This window comes from Microcebus murinus, chromosome 6 (genome assembly GCF_040939455.1).
Source record: "Microcebus murinus isolate Inina chromosome 6, M.murinus_Inina_mat1.0, whole genome shotgun sequence".
NCBI lineage: Eukaryota > Metazoa > Chordata > Mammalia > Primates > Cheirogaleidae > Microcebus > Microcebus murinus.
In genome coordinates, this window is record NC_134109.1 from 111,954,844 (window position 1) to 111,980,278 (window position 25,435).

A 25,435-nucleotide genomic window follows, 5' to 3' on the forward strand; every position below is an offset into this window, starting at 1 on the left:
ATTCATGGATGCAGAACCCACAGATATGGAAGGCCAACTATACATAAAATTAGGACACAAAATAGCATGTGAAAGAAAAGAGATTATTATCTCAAGCTAGGCAAAGATTCAATTTCCAGAAGGCCATGAACAGGATGAAAATGATGCCTTGGAATAAGCCAACAATGCCGACAGCAAGTGGCTCGGAAAGGACCCCTATAAGAAAGCTTCAGAGAGCAGAATAATTCTGGGGTTGTTTCTCCTTTCAGTTTTTCATTCCTATACTTGGCCCTATGATGCAAACATGTTCTAACAAATATAAAAATTTTATCATACAATTTTATCATAAAAAGGATGGTTTCTTCTGCTCAAGATTTCAGCTTTTTTGTAAAATGACAAGCTAGCGTTCCAGCTTCACCCAGTGGTGTGTATCAGGACCTCATCAAGGATTCCCAAGAAGCTCCGGGGCAGACGGGAGGGGTACTGTCCAGGAAAGTGCCCTATCAGGTTTAGCCATATGACCTTTAGGAGAAGCAATGAATTAAAAGCCAAAACAAGCATCTCTGTGGGGTTTGATGTTCCCTATTTCTTCTCCTAGTCCTGTTTCTCCTGTCCCAGTTGTTCCCTATTTCTGCTCAAAACTCAAGAATCATCAGAGTCCCCAGTCTCCCTTCTCCATACCTAATCACCTGGTTGTTTCCTCCAGTTACTTCCCTACTCTTCATGCCCTGTTGTTATTTCTTGCCTAGACTCTTAAACAGGGCTCCTGCCTGGCCTCTCACTTCCAGCATCTCCCCACTACGCGGGCTGCATCCACTGCCCCGCACCCAGCTCTGAGGAACAGCAGTCATTTCTAAGGACAGGACCAAGTGCAGACTGGCCTGGCCATACCGCACTCTCCTTTGTTCTCATGATCCCCCTCACATACCCTCTGCTTGCAAAACTGAATTATTTACTCTATCCCCAACATGCTATGTGACTGCCTGGCTCTGTGCCTGTGTTCCCTATCCTCCCAGCCTCTGACCAGGATGGGTGGCATCCTTCTCTCCCATCCCTCAAGGGTTTAACCGGCTCCGTGAAACCTCCTCGACCTGCCTCCCACTGGCAGGACCCTACGGCCATCTACCACACCACCTCACGGCACAGCTCACATCCTCACTTGGGTTATAATTATACAGTCACGCACTGCAAAATAGCACTGCTGCTGCTGCTGCAGACACACACACTGCCCTGCCCGCCATACAGAAAGCACATCACACTCCATAATGATGCCACTGTGTTACTGGTTTATATTTACTATAATATACATTTATCATTTTAAAATGATAAAATATGTTTTATTATTTTAGAATGTACTCCTTCTACTTACAAAAAAAAGTCAACTGTAAAACAGCCTCAGGCGGTCCTCCAGGAGGTACTGCAGAAGGCATCCCTGTAACAGGAGATGACAGCTCCATGTGTGTCCCTGCCCTTGAAGGCCTCCCAGTGCGACCAGATGTGGAGGTGGCAGACAGTGACAGTGGCGGTCCCAGCCCTGTGTAGGCCTAGGCCAACGTGTGTGTTTGTATCTTAGTTTATAACAAAAAGCTTAAAAAGTAAAAATAATAAGTAAAACATTTTGAAAGTAGAAAAAAGCTTACAGACTAAGGATGTATTTTGTACAGCTGCACAGTTTGTGTGTTTTAAGTAAAGTGTTATTTTATTACAAAAGAGTTAAAATGCTAAAAAATAATTTAAAAGTTTATGAGGTAAAAAAGTTACAGTAAGATAATTTATTATTGAAGAAAACTTTAAAGATAAATTCAGTGTGGCCTAAACTCAGTGTTTCTACAGTGCAGTGACGCCCTAGGCCTTCACCTTCGCTCATCGCTCACTGACACGCAAAGCAACTTCTAGTCCTGCAAGCTCCCAAGTTTTGCTGTTAACGCTATAGTGGATGCCCAGCTGTGTGCCTTCGCCTGTGGCTATCGACTATAGTCCACACTCCTATCCAAGTGGTTAACCATTCAGCTAACTCTACTACTTACATACTCCAATAGCCTTCACTCTCTGTTCCCATCAGAGTTCAGTTTCTTCGTCGGTAATATTCCATGATAAATTTTGCCTGGCAAAGCTGTGGTGAGAATTAGAAATAACACAGTGCCCAGCATACAATACCTCAATAAATGTCAGCCTTCGTCACTGTAAGCAAAGACATATGCGAGCTCTGGCATGGGGCTTCTGAATGGGCTGATAAGGACACCGGAGAACCCTGGCTGCCTTTACACCATCCCTTCCTGAGCCCCTCCAGCCTGTTCCTCCACACACCATGAGGCCAATGCTGGCCTTCTACCTGCCATCTGCTGAACAAGGCATGTTGCTAAGTGCTTTTACACAAGTCATTTCATTCAATTCTCATATCTCTGTTAGTTATTTCCAATTTATAGATGAAGAAAACAGAGGTTTAGAAAAGTTTAAAAACTTGCTCTCAATTAAAGAGCCAGAAAGTAGCAGAACTAGGGCAGCTACAAGCCTGTATTCTTTTTTTTAAAGATTGACTATCTTCTGTTTCTTTGACAGATAAAATTGTACTTATTGTGTACAACATGATGTTTTAAAGTCTAAACAGTGTGGAGTGGCTATATCTAGCCAATTAACACATATACAATGCACATACTCTTTTTTTTTTTCTGACCAGCAAACCAAATTTCCCCTTTCCTGCTATATATATCGTGTTTCCCTGAAAATAAGACAGGGTCTTATATTTATTTTCCTTCAAGAAGACACCCTAGGGCTTATTTTCAGGGGATGTGTTCTTTTTTTTAAGTACGGTACAACAATCTACATTTATTCGAATATAGTTAAGTCGTCTTCTTCTGGAACATCATCATAACTCTCCAAACCCCGAATTCCATCCTGAATTTCTTGTGACTCTATTTCCTTTAGAACCATTGGTCCCAATCTCTCATGTCGGGCAATAGAGCACGCATGGGCAGATGAGAAGGGCTGCTCTTCTTCTTTACCGCTGCACGATGAAATGCATGGGTTGTGCAGATGCGCCGTGTAGCCACGCCCATCACTAGGTCTTATTTTCGGGGTAGGGCTTATACTGCGCAAATGCTTAGAAATCCTACTAGGGCTTATTTTATGGGTAGGTCTTATTTTCGGGGAAACACGGTATATTTTTTGAGACACAGTGTCACTCTGTCACCTGGCTAGAGTGCAGTGGCATCATCACAGCTCACAGCAACCTCAAACTCCTGGGCTCGAGCGATCCTCCTGCCTGAGCCTCCCGGGTAGCTGGGACTATAGGTGTGTGCCACCACGCCTAGCTATTTTTTCTATTTTTAGTAGAGACAGAGCCTTGCTCTTGCTCAGGCTGGTCTCAAACTCCTGAGCTCAAACAATCCTCCCATCTCGGCCTCCCAGAGTGCTGGGATTATAGGCGTGAGCCACTATGCCTGGTCTGCTATATAAATTTTTATTCTTGCTGGGTTGAGTATCATTTCAAATAAGGGAGGCTTCTCTCTATAGGCTGGCCAATTTAGGTAGAAGTGAGGTGTTACCACTGAATTGTTTTTATGCCATCAGGGATTGTTTTTAAAGTGGTTATTTGAATGAGTTAAACAAATCCGATGAGTTTATCCACAGATGTGTGTGAAAAGACTTAACACTGCTTTGCTTGTGTCACTAGTTTGTTGCTTACTGTATTAAACTTTCCCATCAAAGCTGAGACATTAAGCCAACTCTTTACCTCTGCAAACTTGCCTCTTGTGACTCCATCATACTTCCTGTCAGATGTTTCTTAGTGCACCCCTTGCTTAATAGGTTCTTCCATAACTTCTACCTTTCCTAACACTTACTAGGTTCACTATACTTATTCCCATCTTTCTCATTAGTCCCCTGCATCTTCTAAAATCTTTTACAATAAATGCTTATTATCGGAATAAAAAAGAAATGAAAGTTTAAAAAAACTTTTCAGCTTCAAAAAATAAATGTAGGGCAAAACAAAAAACTAGTAAGAGCAAGAATTCCTTCAAAACTCAGAATTAAATACAAATAAGTTTTATTATCAACCGAGTATTGATGAGAAACTTTTCATCTCTAGTTTTCTTAGGCTTTAATGTAAGTCACATAATTCTAAAAGTAAATCAATTCTACAAAAATTTACTGTACTAGCCTTTGTTAGACACTAGTTTGAATTACCCACATCTCCATTAACAGGTGCACTTAATTCCCACTCTCCCAAAGGAGCCGAATATCTACCAACCAGACAGAAATAAAAACAAACAAAATTAATCAACAAAATGAGCAATTAAAGATAAACAGTAGTAACTTACCTACTTCAGTGAGTTGATGTCTTTCTAATGTTAAGTTCTTCGGATCCTTAATAAAATGAAAGGGCTGTATTTTTATTCCTTCAATTTGAGGGAATAACAGAGCAAAACCAGATTCTCCAATTTCTATTTCCTGAGGTCGACTGCTACCTGATCCCATTGGAGTCACTAGGGAAAAAGTTAAACAGATTTGTGAACAGTGCATATTAGCCAGTCCCACCCAGATAACTACCATTCAGTTCACTAAGTCAATCATCAAGCCAAGTGGTCACTATCTGAGGAAAAGTTTTCCAGCTTTGACAATTTCAGGGTGTAGTGTCATGATGTCTGCAACTTAACTTTCAAATGGTTCAGAGAGAAATGTTTTTATAAACAAGCTGAGAAAAAGCAAATGCTGCAAAATTTTTTCAATCATTGAAACTAGACGAAGAATATATGCGTGTTTACCATACTATTCTATCATTCTTTCAACTTTTCCATAGGTTTGAAGTTTTTCAAAATAAAAAGTTGGGGGGGTAGTAAATACACTTTCATAGCAATTTCACTTTTTAAAATTTACCCTAAAGATATTTGACAATCATATGAAGTATATACACACACAAGTAGTTTTCTCACAGAATTTTTAGTAAGAAATAAAAGAAAAAATTTAAATATCCTAATGGTATTTAGATTAAAAGTTACATTTGTATAATAAAACATATCCATTGAAATGATGACAGGTGTATATTTATTGACATGGCAATATGTTTGTAATATGCTCTGAAATTTAAAGGCAGATATTATAGACTAAATTGTGCCCCCCCCAATTCATATGTTGCAGCCCTAACCCTGCTATGTGACTGTAGTTGGAGATAAGGCCTTATAGAACAGATAGTTAAGATTAAATGAGGTCATATGGGTGGAGGCCTAATCCACCAGGACTAGTGTCCTTATAAGAAGAGGAAGGGACACAGAAGAGTGCATGAGAAAGCCACTGTTTGCAAGCTGCAGGGAAACCCATGCTGATCTTGGAGTTCCAGACTCCAAAACTGTGAGAAAATAAATTTCTGTTGCTTAAGTCATCCAATCTATGGTATTTTGTTATGGTAGCCCTAGGAGACTAATACAGTAGGTTACAAGTCTACAGAAAATTATATTCTGGTTTTATATATTAATGTATGTTAAGATCGTAACAGTAATAGATTGTCAACTCTGTGGTGCTTAATTTTTTTTTTTTTGCTTACTTGTATCTTCTAATTTTTCTTTCTCTTTTCTAACAATAATGATTATAACTAGGGTAAAAAAAAGTAATAAACTTTTTGAAAAAAGTGTTAAGCCTTTTAGAAACCAAAGCTGGGGCAAAATGAAAAAATAATATTCATTTATAAGCACCTAAAATCTTTTGTACCTCACTGTACAAGACTCTTAAATTCAGATCAAAAGTCTTCCAGTGAAGACTAAAAATGTTAATTATGGAGTACTATTGAGTTAGAACAAAGAAAATAATATTAGTCAACATTTAACTTACTGCTTTCTGTATATTTATCTTCTAAATACTTTACATGTGTTAATTCATTTAAGCCTCACAATCCTCCACAGGAGGCACTACTGCCACACCCCCACTTCACTGATGGGAAACTGAAGCCCCAGGAAGCTCAGGTGACTGCTCAAACTCAGACAGACACCAGGTGGTACAGATGAGATTCCAATCCAGGTGTCTTAACCACTGTACCCTTCCAGCCTTCCAGCCTCAACAGAATTTTTCCCCCCATTACCTATAGAAAACAATCAAAAATAATAAAAATAAACAAAAATTCACCAACAGCAATCAAACATGGAAAAGGGCACAACCTCACACCATAAACTTATAACAGTGGCAGCCAAGCAGAGACATAGAAGTTTCCTAGTAAGATCCATTTTAGCACCTAATCCCAGTCCTACCTCACTCCTACCGACCAGAAACAGGACTGGTTAAACTGACAAAACTCGGAAAATGCCCATGAATACTTTCTAATTTGGATAGAGGCAGAATGGTATCTTTTCCCTCTTATGATTGGCTACTAGGTATTTGTTACATTTGGTTTACACAGGTGGCCTTGAGATTTGAAATACTAACCACAATAACTTAAATATTAATAAAAGTCAAATAAAATACCATGATAAATATGACTAACCTTTACTGTATTTTGGATGGCCAGTAATATTAATGTGCTTTTAAGCTACAGATAATTCACCAATCCATAGGATCCCACATTAATGCAAGGAGGGAATCATGAAGTTGCTAATTTCTCTCACCTACAATTCCTGGGGTCACAATCCCAAGGACTTGGCATTGTTTCGGGAATAGCTTTTCAAGGGCAAATGCTGTTTCCATGCTAGTTCTTCTCCTTGCTGCAAAAATACAGTAGCAAAATAATTAAATATCCATTTAAAGTCAAATATGACAATGTAAAAAAGTCACCTGACACCAGAAAGCTTTACAAAAAAGCCTAAAAGCTTTGATTAAAACAACCGTTTCCCTCATTTTGGCCCCTGCTTTGTATTTTAAATTCTAAATCTGACCTTTGGCCTCACTAGTTTGCCTTTCCCCTTTGTTCATATACTGCTTTTGCCCCAATAATGCCAAATTTAGCAGTAGCAGCTAAATGTTAGCCTTACTATTGTACCTTTCTGTTCAGCTGATATACAGCATAATAACTACTTGACTGCATAAATAGCTAGATTCAAATTAGATAATGAGAATCCTTTATCTAGGTCTAACTCGGGGCCTCAGTGTGCCCATCTTGGATAATTAGTCTGCTTTTTCTCTTAGCAAGCCAGGAGTGTACAGTCTCTGCAGATGACTCTGGTAAATGAGGCCCCATGTTCCAACACAGTGAGGCTTCAGCAGCCCAAGTCACACGTCCTGTTTTAATAATAAAAAAAGTGCTTAGAAGATTAAAGTATTTCAAAATGAGAAAAACACCTTTCTAAAAAATTTGTTTCAATTGTACCACAAGGCTTAAAAATCAATCTGAAGCAAAAAGGGCTCATCAAGCAAGGTTCGATGACAAATGTTCATGCACATTTCAGGGTGCAGTCCCAGAGCCTCAGAAAGTCAGCGACTCTTCAGGACTAGTACAACAGTGAACTCCACGCAGAAGGTGCATGAAGAAACAAGAAAAACAAACCTTTTCTTTAGATATTTACCTCTCTTATGGCCACGGCACTCTTCCAGACTGATGAACGTTTCCGAATCAGCCATGTAGAGAACTGTGTGTGGTAAGATGTGAACATTCTGCAAAGAAAAAAATCAGAATTGCGTCCTACGAGTCCCCGAGTGTTTTCATGTGGCCCCTCAAAGTGTTCCCGGTCCGAAGCACTGTCGCCCTATCTTCCTTCAGGTCTGTGTTGGCATTCTGAGTCCATCCACTTCTCATGTATTTTTCACTCATGCTCTTTTATTTTCAACTCACTAACTGGGCACCTATTTCTTCAAGCTGAACTCATTCCAGCCCTCAGAAAGCTCCTTTTCATGATGATAATTTAAGCTCTTAGAACAAAAACATCAAGTACCAGCAAAAGATGCCACTTGCTTTATTTGAACAGGTATCACAGTAACAGACATCTCAGCAACAGTGAAGGCATACATGCTGTGTCACTTTTCATTGCCTATCAAATAATCCAGGCCTTCATTTCCAGCCTCACCAACCAGCTTCCTCTAGGAGTCCTTAACTTACTATTACCCAGACATATCCACTTACACACATGTCCTCCCGTTGCTCTTTTCTTGTGGAATTTAAGATTGTTAAAAAAAAAAAAAAATAGCCAGGCATAGTGGTGGCACTTTTCTTGTGGTCCCAGCTACTTGGGAGGCTGAGGCAGGAGGATGGCTTGAGCCCAGGAGTGTGAGGTTACAGTGGGCTATGATGATGTCACTGTACTCTAGCCCAGGGAACAGAGCAAGACCCTGTCTCTTAAACAAAAATTGTTTCCCTCAAGAGACACCTTAAGTGCCACCTCTGCTACTACAAAACCTTTTCCTAGACTCCTTCAGGACTGTGGAGTCCTGAAGTCAAATGCAACATCCCTTAATCCCAGTTATTCTTTGTGCCTGATCTCCCCTATGAGCTGTTATTTCCCCTATGAACTGCTTATTCAGACTCATGTTTTCCACTAAACCTTCCCATCACAGACAAGTGGCAAAGCAGCTGAATTAAATGAAAAGGATGAAGATATTCTGTCTAGCTGGTTATTTTCAAAGATTTTTACTACGAAAATGGAATGAAGTACTTAGTATATAATATAGCAAGTACTTGCTGGTTAGATAAAAAAAAATGTTAGCCCATTATAATTAGGGGGACTGAGCTGTTTCAGAACAGATTCTATAAAGACAAACTCACAAAAGACACTGAGTCAGATGAGCTGTAGGCCCCAGGACAGCTAAGACCCATGGATGTAGTTTCTATGGTCCTACAGCATTTTCTTTTTTTTTTTTTTTTTTACTTTTTTTGCTATTTCCCTGAACCATGCACCTACAGCATTTTCAAAGAATGTAAACTGGCTGCTAACATTCAAAAGGCCACAGAATTTTTTACATAAAATGTGGATTTCCAGATTCTTCTGAAAAACTAGACATTCTGGGACACTCAGACCGCATGCCTCTTGACTGGGGCTAAACAGAGGCAAGCCTTCTCCAGTTGGCCATGACCCCACCAGTCCACCGAGCCAGGGGACTCTTCAGCCACTTGCCTGGCCCTAGAGTATTGACTCTGTGGTGCCTGGTACAGACAGTATAGGAGACAGAATTCAAGAGATTTAGCTCTTAGTGCTAATTCTGCCACAAACTAGCAGAATAACCGTCAAAGTTTTTTGGCCTCACATTTCGTATTCTTAAAGAAATGTTAGAAGTCTGGCCCTGAGTTTTTATGAGTCTCTCTTTCCTGACACACACTAAAAAGCAATTGCTGAATCCCCCTTCCTAATTCAGAAGCAGTGACAAAGACAAGCCTCAACATGAAATTTTCTCAAAGCACAATTAAGTCAGATAGGACCACATTCCATTATTCAAAGAAGTTACAAATGGCAAGTGATTTTATAAAACTTTTAGTGGACTTTAAAATATTTCTAATAAAAAAAGTCATATCAACTTTTTTATGGCTATAAAAGTACTGTGCCCACTAGATAATTATCTTTTCATTATTTAATCCTTACAACAACTCTATATGGGAATAGGGGAATTATTATTTTTCTTTTTATTTTATGGAAATAGAACCTGAGGCCCAGAAAGGCTAAGTAACTTTTTCAAATTCATACTGCTATGTGCCAAAGCTGGGGTTCACACCTAAGTCTTTCTGTCTGTAACAACCACTGCAATATATAAACTTATAAAGCTACATAAAAATAATGCCTGCTGTGGTAAAAATTTGAAAGCCACCACCACACAAAGTTTTCAAAAGCCATTAAAAAAAAAAAACCCAGACAATTCTATCCTCAAAAGAAATTTGCTAACATTTTAGCTTATTTCTTTTCTACTCTTCTTTTTTCGTTTAGTATAATTCAGATTATACTAAACATATAATTTCATAATCTGCTTTTTTCACTTTTAACATCAACATTTTCTCTTGTCATTGATGCACCTTACAATTTATCATTTAATGATTCATTTATTAGATTAACGTTAGGTTGTTTTTAATTTTCCTTATGACAAATGATGCTCCAAAGAACAATTTTGAGGGTAAGTCTTTGCTTGAATTTTAAATTTTTCCAAATGACAAACTTTTGGAAATAGCAGGATCTGGGCAAAAGTGCCAGAGAAGAAAGTCTTCTAACCAGCCTGCCTTTAGATACTGGCCAACTCCTCAGGATGTGAGTGCCACAACCCAAATAGGGCAAGGAGAAAATCTACACAAGGAAGGGGAAACAGAAGATTGGTTACATATGGGGCACTGATCTAACATTAAGCATATTAAGAACGACGAGAGCCAGGCTTCTCATTGTCCAAAGGGAGGTACAAATATGAGCAGCAACAAAACTAGAACGAATCCTGTGTTTGACTGGAAATGGATGTACCTGTGTGAACTCATGAGTATTGACAGAAATATTGTTATAAATGTGTGCTATGTATACATACTTACATGCATGCATTTACACACATGTACTCCTGGCTCTGCCCACTTGAGCTTTGGCGCAGCAAACCCTCGATAGCAATGAATACACTTAGAGAGTCCAGGTTTTGGCTTCTAAATGCCATTCCCTGCTAAAAGGAACCAGGGCTTCTTGGAGAAATGGCTGATTGGTGCCAAGACTGAAGGAGGCAAAACACAAGACAAGCTTAGAACATCTTGTGCCAGAAAGCAAGAAAGTGCTCAAAGATAATGTCATCTCTAAAAGACACTGAAGCCAGCCTGAAGGGACTCCCACTAGCCAAAATTGGGGGTAATCTGAGCATCAAAATAAATACTGACGGTAACAAATTATATCCCACTGAATAAGAGACCAAGAGTGTGTACAGATATAAATAAATGAATAAACTGACACAGGATATTGACATAATTTCAAGCTATCTCTCCACAAAACACTTATTACAGTGGAAAAGTAATTTTAATGTAGATGTACCTGGTAGACACCACCCTAATCAAGTAATCAAAGCTAGTATCACCAGCAATGGGACAAACGGAAATCATATGCCACCTGAAAGGATGCTGTAAGAAGAGCACAACATCACTTCTGTGATATTCCTGCCAAAAATACATAATCTGAATCTAGTAAGAAACCTCGGACATAGCCAACTGATAAATGCCCCACAAAATTACTGGCCTATAACTTTCGTTAAGTGTCAAAGTTGGGAAAGGCAAGGAAGGCTTGAAAAACTGTTCCAGATCAAAGGAGATTAAAGAAACATGACTTGCAAGTTAAAGCAACTTGCAGTTCTGAACAAAACACTTTTCCTATGAAGAACATTGCCAGGACAACTGGCAAAATCAGAATCAGTCTGAGGACAAGATGGTAGAAATGTTATCAGTGATAATTTCCAGATTTTGATTGCTGCACTGTGGTGCTATTTGTCTGTATGCCATACTAAAGTATAAAGAGTTACAGAGCATCAGGATGGCACTTTACTCTCCAAATATTCCCTCCCACTCCCCAGGGAGATGCTATACCTGCTGCCCAGCTGGCACCACAGCCCAAGTATTGGTCCCCCCCTTTTGAAACAGGGGCCCAGAGGAGCAAAAGAGTACAGGACAGGGAGCTGAAATATTTGGGTTTAGGTTTTGGTTCTTAGCTTTCTAGTTGTGTGACACGGAGACACAGCCGGCTGCCTACCCTGCAAAACAGAAACAATAATACTTGCTTCAAGGGAAGGTTCTGAGCAGCACTATTATAAAAGTGAAAATCTGGATACTTAAAATACCCAACATTTGATGAACAGCCAAATAAATCATGGCACATCCTTACAGCCTAGTCACTAAACCTGATGTCTACAAAAATCTTTTCATGGCATGAGAAAATGTTCCCTAAATTACCAAGATTGGGATTCAAAAAACAGTTCTCAAAGATTGACCCACTAATGCTGCAAGTGACTGCATGACACCCTTTCTTACTTGCCTCAAGCTCCTCTGCGACCACACGAACCAAGCAATGGCCCTGCAGGTGGCCGGCCTCGGCCAGGCCTGCGGAGATCCAGGTCACACTCCGATGGGTCCGCAACACTCTGCGCACACACTCCCTCCATAAGCGGCACACGCTGGGGACGCAAATGCACAAAAGATTGCGAACGCACGTCCATCGCTCCTGCGGCTCAAAGCCCCCCACCCGTTGCGCAGCAGCAGGAGACGCCCGCGGGATCCAAGGCCCGGGAGAGCGCGCTGGTGCGGAGGGACGGCAGGCGCGGAGAAGTCCCAGCGGGACTTCGCCCTCAGGGAGCCCCGGGGAGCAGTTCGGCAGGCTAGTTCGCGGGTGGGGTCAGCCCAGGCAGGGAAGGGAGCCGGGCACACGCTGGGTCTCGCAAATGCTCCCGAGGGCCTCTGCCCCCCGCCAGCCCGGAACATGCCCAGGCAAGCTGCCCGCCTCCTCACCCGGCCGCTCGCAGCAGCGCCTTGGCGGGCAGGAAGGCGAACACACGCTCCACCACCTCCGCTAGGTTACTCAACACGAAGGTGCCCCGTGGGTCTGCGGAGGAGGAGCCGCAGCGGTCTCCACCGCCGCCCACCGGCTCCATTCCTCGCCAACCCGCCGTGGCAAGCGGTACGGCAGCCTGGAGGGACCCGGCTCGGCCCGCACGGAACTGCCGGGGCGGGCGCACTGAGCAGGCGCGCGCACCACTTCCGGCCGGGCAGGGAGGCGGGGCCGCGGCGGGGCAGAGCCGTTTCCGGCGCCGGTCTTGGGGCACCCGCATGTGCCCGGAAGTCAGGCCGGGTTCCAGCAGCCTGCTGGGACTTTTTAGGAGGCCTCCCGAGTCGAGATGCGTTCTCCCACTGCACCTGCGCTGCGTTTTCTTCGTTCACATCTTTGTCTAATCCATGAGTTCTTTTAAGGCAGGGAGTAGGTAGCATTATTATAGTCCCAATGCCTGTTAAATAACATGAGCCCGATTTTTGAACAAACAGCATGTTTTTAAAAAACTGCCAGTGTGTGAAAACCACTGCCTTTATTCAACACCTTGTGAACTTTGTCAACTGGTTATCACCTTCAAGTTTTGATGTGTAAAACGGCATAAATAGCACCTGGCTGAATAATTGCTGAGGAGAAGCCCCAAACCCGCACCAGTTCCACACCAGCAGTATGAGAATCACCTGGGAATTTAAGTGTTGGTACCTTCTCAATCCTTACTCCAGGCCTACTGAATCAGACACCGGGGGTTGAGGCCCAGCAATCTACGTTTTAATGAACCTTCCGGTCATTCTGATACATGCTCAAGTTGAGAACCCCCGACAAAAGGAATGGAAGCAGAGCAGACACAGCTGCGTGCCCACCTAACATCCGTCCTTCCAGAAGCCTCCTTTGCTGAGAGTGTCCTGATTTGATTCCCAGCTCTTGAGGGTAAACTTGATTAGTCTCAACTAGTGGTTCTCATTTTGGCCTCAGGACCCTTTTACACTCTTAAATACTGACATCACCAAAAAGCTTTTATGTGTGTTATGTCTATCAATATTTACCATACATAAAATTAAAATATCTTAATATTAATTTAAAAAATCAATTACACATTAACAAGATATTTTTATGGAAAATAACTATTTCTCAATCCTCCTCCCCCTAATATGACATCACCTTTACATTTTGCAAATCTGTAATTTCTGGCTTAATAGAAGACAGCTGGATTCTACTCTGCACATCACATGTCATGTAGCCTCTGGAAAACCCCACTGCACACTCATGAGAGAATGAGTGAAAATGGGAAATGTTTTAGTATTACAAAAAAATAGTTTTGACCATATAAACCTCCTGAAAGGGTCCCAGGGTTCCCCAAATCATGCTTTGAGAACCATTTGTCCAAACTGATCATGATGTTTCATTCTTTTCACTGGCCACTGGTTTAGAGGTGGGCACAGGCCTCTGTTCTAAATAAGGAAAAGCGAGAGGCAGTGTGCTTGGGGTAGGGCTTCCAAAGATTTCCTCACTTCCTAAGGAGACACTAGAAGAGAGGGCCATTACCTACCTCTACGCGGCTGGACCAAGTAAGGTGGCTGACATCCAAACATATCATTCAGTCAAAAGATGAAAACATGGAAAAATCTCAAAGCAGCAAAGCCCAGATATACTGTGCCTGGAGTTGTCCTACCCTCTGTATTTCTTGTCTGCCTGGAGTTGTCCTACCCTCTGTATTTCTTGTCTCTGAGATAACCTGACAACTGTGTGCAAGGAAGCCTTGGGTATGCCAAGAGGGAGGAGATGTTTGTGTCCAGGGGAATTAGGGATAGCTGTAAAGAAAGTAGCTCTTGAATTTATATTAAAGAATGAGTATGGAAGAGGAAAAGGCTGAGGAAAAGCTGAGTATATCAAGTGTGTATGCACCATTTCTAGGTTCTCTCACTTTCTCTTATTAAATCAATCTGCCTCTCTTCCTCTCAAGCCTCCCTTTACCCAATCCCCTCATTAAATATCCTATTCCAAGAAACTCAATAGAGCCTACAGACACCTGAAGCAGAGTATCTCTTATGATGGAAAAGTGACAAATTTTTAAATGGCTCTTTATTCATAAACTTGATGCAAGTTTACAAAATTTATTGTACATTGCCAAATAAATCTGCAATGAAAAATAGAATCCAAAAAAAAAGCATGCCAACTGTGCAGCTGTCAATCTGCTAGCCATCAGGATATTAAAGAATTCAATAATGTATTCAAGATTTAGCCTTAGGTTTAAGGAACTTAAGAAACTTTAATGCTTTAAAGAATTCTGCCTTGTCACTTGTTATCTGAATAACTGGCAATCAGAACTTTATATAAATGTAGCCAAGTGAACAAGAATACTAGAAAGTATTTATCTACTGCCCTCTTAACCAAAACAGAATCAAAAGAAATTAAACACACCCAATAATGCAGAAGTGCCAAGTCTCTTGGATACGGTTTACAAAGTTAAAAACCAAAAACAAATGCATAAGAAACACTTTTGAACTTTGTAACTGATTTGTGCAGAAAAGTGTGCTTCTGGATTTCTTTTTAAAAGTGCTTAATAACTACCATTTACTTTTAAATCCAACTTGGGTGTATAAAAAAATTGATTACCAACCACACAGGACTGATTCAGGTAAGGCAGTAAAATGGAGAGTACCTTGATTTGAGTCAGGTTTTATAAAAGAATTAACATATGTAGAGTTCCTATTAGTCTTTCAATGTAAAAGCCATTGTTATGACTATAGCAAAAAGTTTAAGAGTCTCCAAATTAGGTATCTTTTTGTACTTAACTGTGCAGTTTTTGCTCAAGGAGTCTTTGTGCCAATCACTTTGTAAGTTTATTAGTTTACTAATGATTGCAACATCCCGTTAATAAAATGGAAATGTAAAATGACTTAGTATTTTAAATAACTTCAAGTTCTATACTGTGGCTTTTCTTCATAAGAAATACTGAACCAACAAGAAGCAGATTCAGCCCAGCAAGACTCTGATGCCCCAGTGGAAATTACTACTTACAAGCCTTAATTGGCATAGCCTTGCTTTGCTTTGTCTAAAAGCACAATACAACTCGAATATATCTTCAGGAAATAGTTCCTATCTTCACATAGCCATAAAAAAATTTTTTAACAATTTAATGAGTAGGTTTCCTTACATTATTTTGGCAATATCATAAAATGGTTTTAGACCTCAAAGAGCTACTGTGATTTAGAAGACCTGAAATTTTCTAAACCAATACTGAACATCAATTAAACTTTTATTGGCTCTAAACAGAACAGTATCTTGCAAATCTTCATAACCTACGTGCTCAATATAGGAAAATTACCCTAAAGTTACATCTTCAGTAACCTGATGCTGACTCATCTGCTTAAAAGATTTCACTTTTCAAGAAAAAGAGATGATAAGGAGTGGCCAGTATGTGTATTATCAGGAAAAATACAGTAAAGGCCCCACTGCTCAGTCCAAGATACCTAAAATGAGCAAAATGAAAAGGCTGTAACTTATATTGGATGTCAGTTGACAGATTATCCACTAAAATATCTATTAGCTAACATCTTCGGTGCTGCTGTTATAGGGGCACTCAAAGCTTGTGTCTGCATGTTGGAAAGATTTTCTTTAAAGCAACATTGGTCCAAATGTATGACAGTCAACATATTTAGCCATCTTCCTTTGGAGGGGTGTACCAGCCTGAAACAGAATGCAAAAAAAATAAATAAATAAAAAGTAAGTTAAAATAATTCCTAAAACAACTAGGAGAACTGGCACTTATTAAGGTTAACTAGTCTCTAGTCATAATTTTGGTGTTTAAAGCTACTGTAAAAATTACTCTTATTCTTGGGTCAGTAACACTGCATTTTGATATGCTCACAATAGAAAGTTATTTTCTATGAATAAATTGTATTTGCATTTTCAACACAAGAGCTTTGTATTAATGGAATCCCTAACTAAATATGATGATGTGGAATATTAGACTACATGATAGATTTTATTCTATTTCAATTCTGTACTTGAAATTAAACTTCACTGAAAATAACTATTCCCAAACAAAATCCTGGCATTTTAGAATGAACTTGGATTGTCATCAGCACAATGATGTCATTTCACCAATAAGGAAGCCACCAAAACAGGTGCAGTGACTAAATGACTATGCCTAAGATCAGAGTTAGCAGCGGAAGCCAAACTAAACTCACCTCAATCTACTGTACGACATGGTGACTATAGTTAACAATATATTATATTCTTGAAAGATGCAGACAGAATGTAAAGTGTCTCACCACAAAAATAACTACGTGAGGTGATGCATATATTAGCTAGATTTAACTATTCCACAAAACATATATACTTCAAAACATCCATGCTGTACACAATAAATATAATTTTATCTGTAAATTTTTTAAATATAAGATTTAAAAATTAAAAAGACCTAGAATCCATCTCTCCTGATTCTGAATCTATTGCTCTTTCACCATGGCTAAGCTTACAAACTACCCAATACATAATTTTTTGTAAACATTTCTGAATGCAGGTTGTATAATGTTTGCTTTAAGAAAAAAATAAGAGAGAAGAAAAAATGTGACTGTTTCCCAGATTCCACCAATATCTATGCTCCCTATAGAAAGGCAAATTAGATTAAGTACTGTTTGGTACAAAACTGGCATTGGAACAGTATATCTATATTAATATTTGTAGAGCATCCATATAGTTAAGAAGTAGCATACAGGTTTCTTTGGATCTACTTATTTAGTGCGTCAGCAATGATTATGAAAACCTGGCCTTGTTCTCAAATTTTATCATTTTTCTCTTTGGCTTGAAAATTTTGTTTTGAATATTATAAGAAGTAAGCTATCACTGAATGAGTGACAAATTTGCTTTGTCATTAAAATGAAAGAGCACAAAACACAAATCTTAAGTCACAAACTGCCACATTTCTAGCAAAGTAAAGAACACTTTACAGGCTCTCACATGCACCTGTAGTCTTGCTACTCTGGAGGATAAAGCAGAAGGATCACGTGAGCCCAGGAGTTGGAAGCTACATTGAGCTATGATCACACCTGTGAATAGCCACCGCACTCCAGCCTGGGCAACATAGCAAGACTGTCTCTCAAAGTTTTTGAAAAAACACATCACTGTTAATACTCTCCTTAAAGAAAATCACTTCTGAGTATTTATTTTGCACAGAAAGGCAGTTTCATTACCACTGCTACAATGAATACCTTATTATCAGCACTTAGTGACAAAGTGGTACACATATACACTACTCTTTTTCTTCACAAGTTTGTCAAGACAGACATTATGTCTATTTTGGAGATGAGGAAACTGAGGCTAGAAGAGGACCATATGCTATGCTCAGGACCATAGACCCAGTGAGTGACAAATCTGGCACCTGAAAATAGGTATTCCAATTCCAAGTGTAGTTGGTTTTCTTAAATCTTACTGTTAGAGACAAACAAAAACAAAAACAAATGCAAAATGTGTATTGTAAATAAAGTACAAGCAAAATTTAAAGGCCAATAATGGTTATGAAAGATGCTTTAGGATTTAACTTTTTTGTTAATTTACTACTTATACTCAAGTGTATACTGAAATTAGAACTCATCTTACTTGAATAGATAAATGTATAAGATTGTCAAAAGCATTAAATATAGTCTGAAGATGTTTCAGAAAAAGCTGGCCATGATCCTGATTACATCTACTCAATTATAACAAGAACTCCACCTATAAACAGTGGCCTTTAACTCATTTCCTATCCTAATACCATAAATTTCAAGTGAGTACAGGGAGTCATCCATTAATCTACTTAAAAATCCTGACAGACGCAGAGGTACCCAGGCCAAGTGTTTAAGATACAAAGATTGTGAATGAAGCACAGTGATGTGAAAGGTTCACTGAAAGATTCTGAATGCAGCACAAGTTAAATTTTTTTCACTACGGTAATAGTACTTTAAGAAATTAAAGTAGGCCGGGCGCGGTGGCTCACGCCTGTAATCCTAGCTCTCTGGGAGGCCGAGACGGGCGGATTGCTCAAGGTCAGGAGTTTGAAACCAGCCTGAGCAAGAGCGAGACCTCGTCTCTACTATAAATAGAAAGAAATTAATTGGCCAACTAATATATATAGAAAAAAAAATTAGCCGGGCATGGTGGCGCATGCCTGTAGTCCCAGCTACTCGGGAGGCTGAGGCAGGAGGATCGCTTGAGCCCAGGAGTTTGAGGTTGCTGTGAGCTAGGCTGACGCCATGGCACTCTAGCCTGGACAACAAGTGAGACTCTGTCTCAAAAAAAAAAAAAAAAAAAAAAAAAAAAAGAAATTAAAGCAAAAACAGAAAATAAAACAGAATATCAATATATTATGTAAAACTTCATAAATGCCAATACATAATTATTGAATTAAACATACCATTTTTCTCATGTATCTGTACAATGGAATTATAGGATTGTTGAGCTCTTGCTAGATTATATTGATTCTGAAAGAGAATTATACATTTTAAATCAAAACTAACTAGATGAAAGTCATAATAAATTTATGAATGCATCAATGCTGTGCTTAAAAGAACACAGGAAATAGAATTATATTTTCATTTCAAAAACAATTTTAACTTAAACTCTCATTTCTCAATTTCATTATTTACAATTTTGTAAAAATAACAAAACCAAAATTGTACTCCAATAAAAATGTACAAGCTTCACAGTTCATTAGTGTAAGTCTTCCTACCATTGGACAAGCACAAGGCTTTTTAGTTCTAGTCTTCCTCTTCCATACTGATGAATCAAGTAAAAGGATGCTATTTGGACATGAGTAAAACTCAAACTCTCTTCCTCATAACTTCTATCCAAATTTATATACATATAAAACTTTCAGAGGAGAAAATATTAAGCTTCAAGGGCTACACATATGAATGACAATTTGAAGTAGAAATCTAAAGAATGCCTGTAACTGGCACCAAGCCATTACTAAAGGAGTCCTCTTTTGGTAAAAATATAGAATTTTTTCTAAGGAGTCAAATCTAGGATCAATTTTGTCACCGTAAATACAACCGACCTACATCTTAACTTCCAATTAAGATATTAATATCATGAGTATTCACCATAGTGGTACATACCTAACATATTGTCATAGAATTTTTTTTGAGTAATTAATTCACACAGTACAAGAATGGAAAATGTATTAAAAAAATTCTAAGTGAAAATTCTCCTTCCTCTCTGTCCCCCAACCACCCAGTTCCCCTAATTCATCCGCCTTCCTCCACTAAGTTAATCACTGTTACTAGTTTTTTGTATGACCTCTTTAAGATTATGCAAGAAAACTCATGTATGGCCCATTGTTATTAGCCATCGTACCCTGCTTTTCCTCAACAAACGGTTCATGCTATAGATATTGTTCTGCCTCTTTTCTCATTTATCATACCTTGGAGCTTGTTCCATATCAGTATACAGAAAGCTTTACCTTTCTTTTTATAGTGAAAAATTTCTGTTGTATGGATACTCAAAGTCAGTACTGGTGGACATTTCGGCTGTTTTCAATATTTTGCTATTACAGTGTTACAATGAGCAACTCTGTACACATATTTGCAAAGTACTAGTAAAAATGTCCCAGAGTGGAGTTGCTGGGTCACAAGACTTACATGCCTTTGCAATTTTCAGATATTGCTAAACTGCCCTCTATAGGTCTATATAAATGTGCTTTCCCACTAGCCATCTATGAAAATACCTGGATACTGCCTGGCCAATATATATTTCATCAAACCTTTGTGATTTTTGACAACATACAAGTTGAAAGATGGACTCTCAGTGTAGTTTTGATCTGCACTTCTATTTTTCAGTGAGGTTGAGCATGTCTCTGTATGTTCACGAGCCATTTCTTTATTAGACTTTTTACATTCTTTTCCCATTTTTCTACAGGATAGTCTTTTTTAATTTCTAAGAGTTCCTTAAAGTACCAAAGCCCTGACATAACACATCTAGTAAACTAAAACATATAAAACAAGCAGTATTATTTTCTCAAAGTTAATGAAAACTGTGTTTTTCAGTCTGTATTTTCACAAAAAGGACAAAAACGAAAGCATGGAAACGGACCGTACATAACACAGCACACACACTCTGAAACCCCGTGACGGCAGAGCAGTTATGTCCATCCCACCCTGCCCACCGCCCGAGGCACAGGAGAGAAGGCGGCCTCCCCACGCCCAGCTGGCAATGGCCAGGTGCTCAGGCTGGTCTAACGGGACTCACAGGGATGTTCGGCAGAGGCTTTGCTGGGATGTGCAGTTGGCCCTTTCTGTTTTGCTAACTCACTGATTTCTGCTTATGTCTTTGTTTCTCCATTCTGTTTTCCTTCAGGTTACTTGATTGTCCTTTCTGAGTTAGAGGCTTGACTCATTTTAATTCTTTTTTTAATAAGGATCTTAAGGCTGTGAATATTCTTCTGAGCTCTCCTTTAGCTTGTGATAAGTAATGATTGCATTATTGCTAATCCCTAAATAGTCTGCACTTTTAATTTCAAATTCCCATTTGACTTAAGGGTTACTGGAGTGAATTTTAAAATTCCACAAAGAAACATTTGTTTTCTGGTTTTGTTATAACTTACAGTTTTACTTAATTAGGGTCAGAGAATGACATCTGTCCTTTTTCTACTTTTCATAATTTGAGGTTTTCTTTATGGAACAGGATTAGCTTCCTGAATGTTTCAGATAGAGAGGGAAAGAGAGAATATTCAATATTGATAGGGAGAGATAGAGTGAAGAATAGATAGAATTTTAGTATTTTAATTATGGTTCAATTCCAACTATTTTTAAATTTTCATTTGATTTTTTAGCCAAATATTTAGAAGTATGTTTAATTTCCAAATTCATGTAGGTTTTTATTAGTCTCTGCATTACTGCATTCTAACCTTAATTGTATCATTTAAGTTATTATTATTTATATGGTACCAATTGTTTTTAAATCTTTTGACTTGCTTTATGGATTAATATATGAAGAATTTTTCCCCTATATTCCATATATGTTTGAGAAGGACATATAATGTCTAATTATTGGGTACAGAGTTCTATGTTTATCCATTAGACCATTACTGTTAACTGGTTACTCAAATCTATATTTTGACATTTTATTTAACTTACCATAAGCAGAGTATGTTGAAATCTCCAACTATGGTGGTAGACTTGTCAATTTGTCCCTGTGGTTTTAACAGGTTTTTCTCTGTATTTTGAGGCTATTTTGATAGGTACATGAGCACAAAAATTGCTACAGTCTCCTAGTTCATCTGAGACTTTTATCATTTAGTTCACTAATATTTTCTGTTCCAACATCCTATTTTGTTTAATAGATAACTAGAGCTACATCACCCTATTTTTGATTAATGTATGCATATCCTTATCACACCCTTCCCCCTTCATAAAAAAAACTTTAAATCTTTTTGTATCCTATTTTAAATACACTCCTTAAAAATAGCTGGAATCTGTTTTGTTAATTCAATTTAACTGGTAACTATAGTTCATTTACATTTGTTATGACTGATGTATGTGAACTTGCTTCTGTCACCTTTGTAACTTCTATTTCTCTCACTTTTTAACATGATTTTAAGTATTTCCTCCTGGGATTCCACTAAGCCTATCTTAGACTTTACTCATCTCTTTCAACATGTGCCATATTATCTATCCCCATGTAGTCTCTGTGCAACATTCTGAATTACTTCTTTGGAGATATCGTCTAATCAATTTTCTCTTCTGATAGATAATCCCTCTATTGAGTTTCTCATTTCAACAACTATATTATTTCTATAAGTTCTATTTCATTGCTTTTCAGATCTTTCTCATAATTCCTGGTGGTCTTATTGCTTGTCCAATTTTATGAATTCCATCTTTTTCTTTATATAAGATTTCACACATAACTATTTTCTCACAACTCTAATATCTGATGCCTCTGTTCTGTATCTGAAAATTCCAAAACCTATAGTCTTTGGGAATACATGTCTATTGTTCATGATTTCTGCCAATTCTCCTATATGTTGGGTGGCCTACTTGAATGCTATCTTTGATGAATTCATATTTGCTTAACTTCACTTTTTGGGAATCCTGCAGGCTTAAATAGGAGATGCTTTCCTCCCAGAAAGTATCTGTGTCTGCTTCTGATGAGAGCCATGGATACAACTAACATGAGATCATTTTAGTCCCCCAGAGAATCTCAGGGTTATGCAAAGTTCTCAGATCTGGCTCTGTAAGCTTGCTACTTTATAAATAGAAGACCAGACTGCTTCGTATTGGTAGCCACTTGCTCCCTCCTGCCTTGCACAAAACAAAAACAAAACAGATCTCTCACCTGAATGTGATAACTAGGGGATTATGTAGGTGAATCACTGGAGGTCTGCAGGCAGTGGGGGAAGGTAAGTGCCCTTCCTGACTAGAGAAATAGGTCAGGAGCTGCCCCAAGGGTTGTGTGCTCCAAGATTTCACTGTAACTCAACTACCATTCTGTCCATAATAGTGAATGGAAGCTTCTTTGAGCACTATCTTGCCTTTAAACCCCAAATTCCTGCTAGAAGTCACGATAACAGACCTCTGCTTTGGAAGGCTTTCTCACTAGTATGTCCTAGAGTTGATGTTACACCCTGTGGTTCATGTTAACTGAACAGAAAATCAGCCTGATCAATATCCTTCTACCTCATAGCTGGCTCTCAGCTCCTGCTGGCTAAGCCTACGAGAGCCAGACTGGTCCCAATTCTTGCTCTGCTACCCATAACCTTATCAGTTTTGTCATCTACAAAATGAGGACAATAGCAGCATCAACCTTTTAGATTATTAAGAGGATTGAAAAAATTAATATATGTAAAAATTCAGACTAGAGCCTAGCACATAAAGCTCATTAATAATTAAGTACTGGCCGGGCGCGGTGGCTCAAGTCTGTAACCCTAGCACTCTGAGAGACTGAGGCAGGCGGATTGCTCAAGGTCGAGTTCGAAACCAGCCTGAGCAAGAGTGAGACCCCGTCTCTACTATAAATAGAAAGAAATTAATTGGCCAACTAATATATATAGAAATAATTAGCCGGGCATGGTGGTGCATGCCTATAGTCCCAGCTACTTGGGAGGCTGAGGCAGCAGGATTGCCTGAGCCCAGGAGTTTGAGGTTGCAGTGAGCTAGGCTGACGCCACAGCACTCTAGCCTGGGCAACAAAGTAACACTCTGTCTCAAAAAAAAAAAAAAGAATTAAGTATTGTAACATGATCTCAATTTTGCAAAACTTCAAAATACATATAATTTTTTATATATTAGGCTATACATACCAATAATTAAAAACTGTAGGCCGGGCGCTGTGGCTCACGCCTGTAATCCTAGCTCTTGGGAGGCCGAGGCGGGCGGATTGCTCAAGGTCAGGAGTTCAAAACCAGCCTGAGCGAGACCCTGTCTCTACTATAAATAGAAAGAAATTAATTGGCCAACTGATATATATATAAAAAAAAAATTAGCCGGGCATGGTGGCGCATGCCTGTAGTCCCAGCTACCCGGGAGGCTGAGGCAGAAGGATCACTGGAGCCCAGGAGTTTGAGGTTGCTGTGAGCTAGGCTGACGCCACGGCACTCACTCTAGCCCGGGCAACAAAGTGAGACTCTGTCTCAAAAAAAAAACAAAAAAACAAAAAAAAAAACAAAAAAAAAAAAAAAAAAAAAACTGTACATATTTTTATAGTATTCAGAGATGGTATTTTGTATTTCCATGGTTTCAGTTGTGATTTCTCCGTTTTCATTCCTGATTGAGCTTACCAGAGTCCTTTCTTTTCTGCTTGTGGTTAATTTAGCAAGAGGCCTGTCAATTTTGTTTATCTTTTCAAAGAACCAACTTTTTGTTTCATTAATCTTCCATACAGTTCTTTTGTTATCGATTTCATTTAGTTCTCCTCTGATCAAGGTTATTTATTTTCTTCTGGGTCTGGGATTGGTTTTCTCATCCTTTTCCAGTTCCTTGAGACAATTAATTAGATTATTGATTTGTGATCTTTCTGTCTTTTGGACGGAGGCATTTATGGCTATGAATTTTCCTCTCAGGACTACTTTAGCTGTATTTTGATAACCTGTGCCCCCCCCTTATCATTTAGTTCAAAGAATCTTTTTATTTCCATCTTAATTTCCTCCTTGACACAACTACCATTTAGCAGTATATTGTTTAGTTTCCATGACTTTGTGTACAGATGAATGTTTCTGTTGAAGTTGATTTCTAACTTTATTTCACTGTGCTGTGAGAAGATGCATGGTATAATTTCTATTTTTTTAAATTCATTGAGACATGCTTTGTGACCCAGGATGTGATTAATCTTAGAGAATGTTTCATGAGCTGATGAGAAGTGGTTTTTGGGTAGAATTTTCTATAAATGTCTGTTAGGCCCATTTTTTCTAGAGTTCTGTTTAAGTCCATTGTTTCTTTGTTTATTTTCTGTTAGGAGGATCTGTCCTGTTCTGTCAGAGGGGTGTTGAAGTCCCTGCCTATTACAGTGCTTCTGTTTATGATTTTGTTTATTAGATCAACTAGTATTTGCTTTATGAATCTGGGCTCACCTGTGTTAGGCACGTAAATATTTAGAATTGTTTATGTCTTCTTGTTGAATTGTTCCCTTTACCATTATATAATGACCATCTTTGTCTTTCCTTACTTTTGCTGATTTGAAGTCTACATTATCTGAGAACTGCTACATGTTTATAATAAATATAAGACAAAAAGAACAGATACTAAGTAATTAAGTGATTATCAATGAGTATCTTCAATTTTCTTATACTTAAGTTTTCTATAGATCTCTTCTGTAACAAGAACCAAATGAAAATGAAATTAATTGTCTCAAGAAGAATTAAGTCAACACAATGAAGCCTCACAAAGTAACAAAACATTTATGTAAAGTTCTTAATAAAAGTACCTTATTTGCTCCAAACTGTACTCTGGCTTTGCCTTTGACTAAGGTGGCATTTATTTGCATGATGACGGATTCTATTGAGTAGGCACTGCTCCAGCCCTACAGGAAGAAGAAAACACAGTAATATTCTTCATTCCCACTTGGAAAAGCCTAATGAAATGGCATATAACAACTCA

General features: G+C 38.7%; 2 protein-coding genes across 7 annotated transcripts in view; both read right to left on the bottom strand.

Annotated features, from left to right (window-relative positions):
- FBXO22 (F-box protein 22) overlaps nt 1-12,582 on the bottom strand; it is a 30,219-nt gene extending 17,637 nt beyond the window's left edge. The window contains exons 1-5 of one of the 3 annotated variants that reach the window (XM_012739382.2): nt 12,332-12,581; nt 11,862-12,000; nt 7,464-7,551; nt 6,570-6,665; nt 4,299-4,463 (exon numbers count right to left, since the gene is read on the bottom strand). In XM_012739382.2, coding sequence (XP_012594836.1) covers nt 4,299-4,463; nt 6,570-6,665; nt 7,464-7,551; nt 11,862-12,000; nt 12,332-12,474 — 631 coding nt within the window. In that variant the 5' untranslated portion in view covers nt 12,475-12,581. Of the gene's footprint in view, nt 1-4,298; nt 4,464-6,569; nt 6,666-7,463; nt 7,552-8,017; nt 11,836-11,861; nt 12,001-12,331 lie in introns of those variants that run through there. The other 2 variants (XM_076004584.1, XM_012739383.2) reach the window with 2 other exon arrangements.
- Nucleotides 12,583-15,608: 3,026 nt separating this feature from the next.
- UBE2Q2 (ubiquitin conjugating enzyme E2 Q2) overlaps nt 15,609-25,435 on the bottom strand; it is a 55,490-nt gene continuing 45,663 nt past the window's right edge. For 3 of the 4 annotated variants that reach the window (XM_012739386.2, XM_012739384.3, XM_076004585.1), the window contains 3 exons: nt 25,263-25,358; nt 18,763-18,829; nt 15,609-16,055 (listed from right to left, as the gene is read on the bottom strand). In XM_012739386.2, coding sequence (XP_012594840.1) covers nt 16,024-16,055; nt 18,763-18,829; nt 25,263-25,358 — 195 coding nt within the window. In that variant the 3' untranslated portion in view covers nt 15,609-16,023. The remainder of the gene's footprint in view (nt 16,056-18,762; nt 18,830-25,262; nt 25,359-25,435) is intronic. The other variant, XM_012739385.2, reaches the window with a different exon arrangement.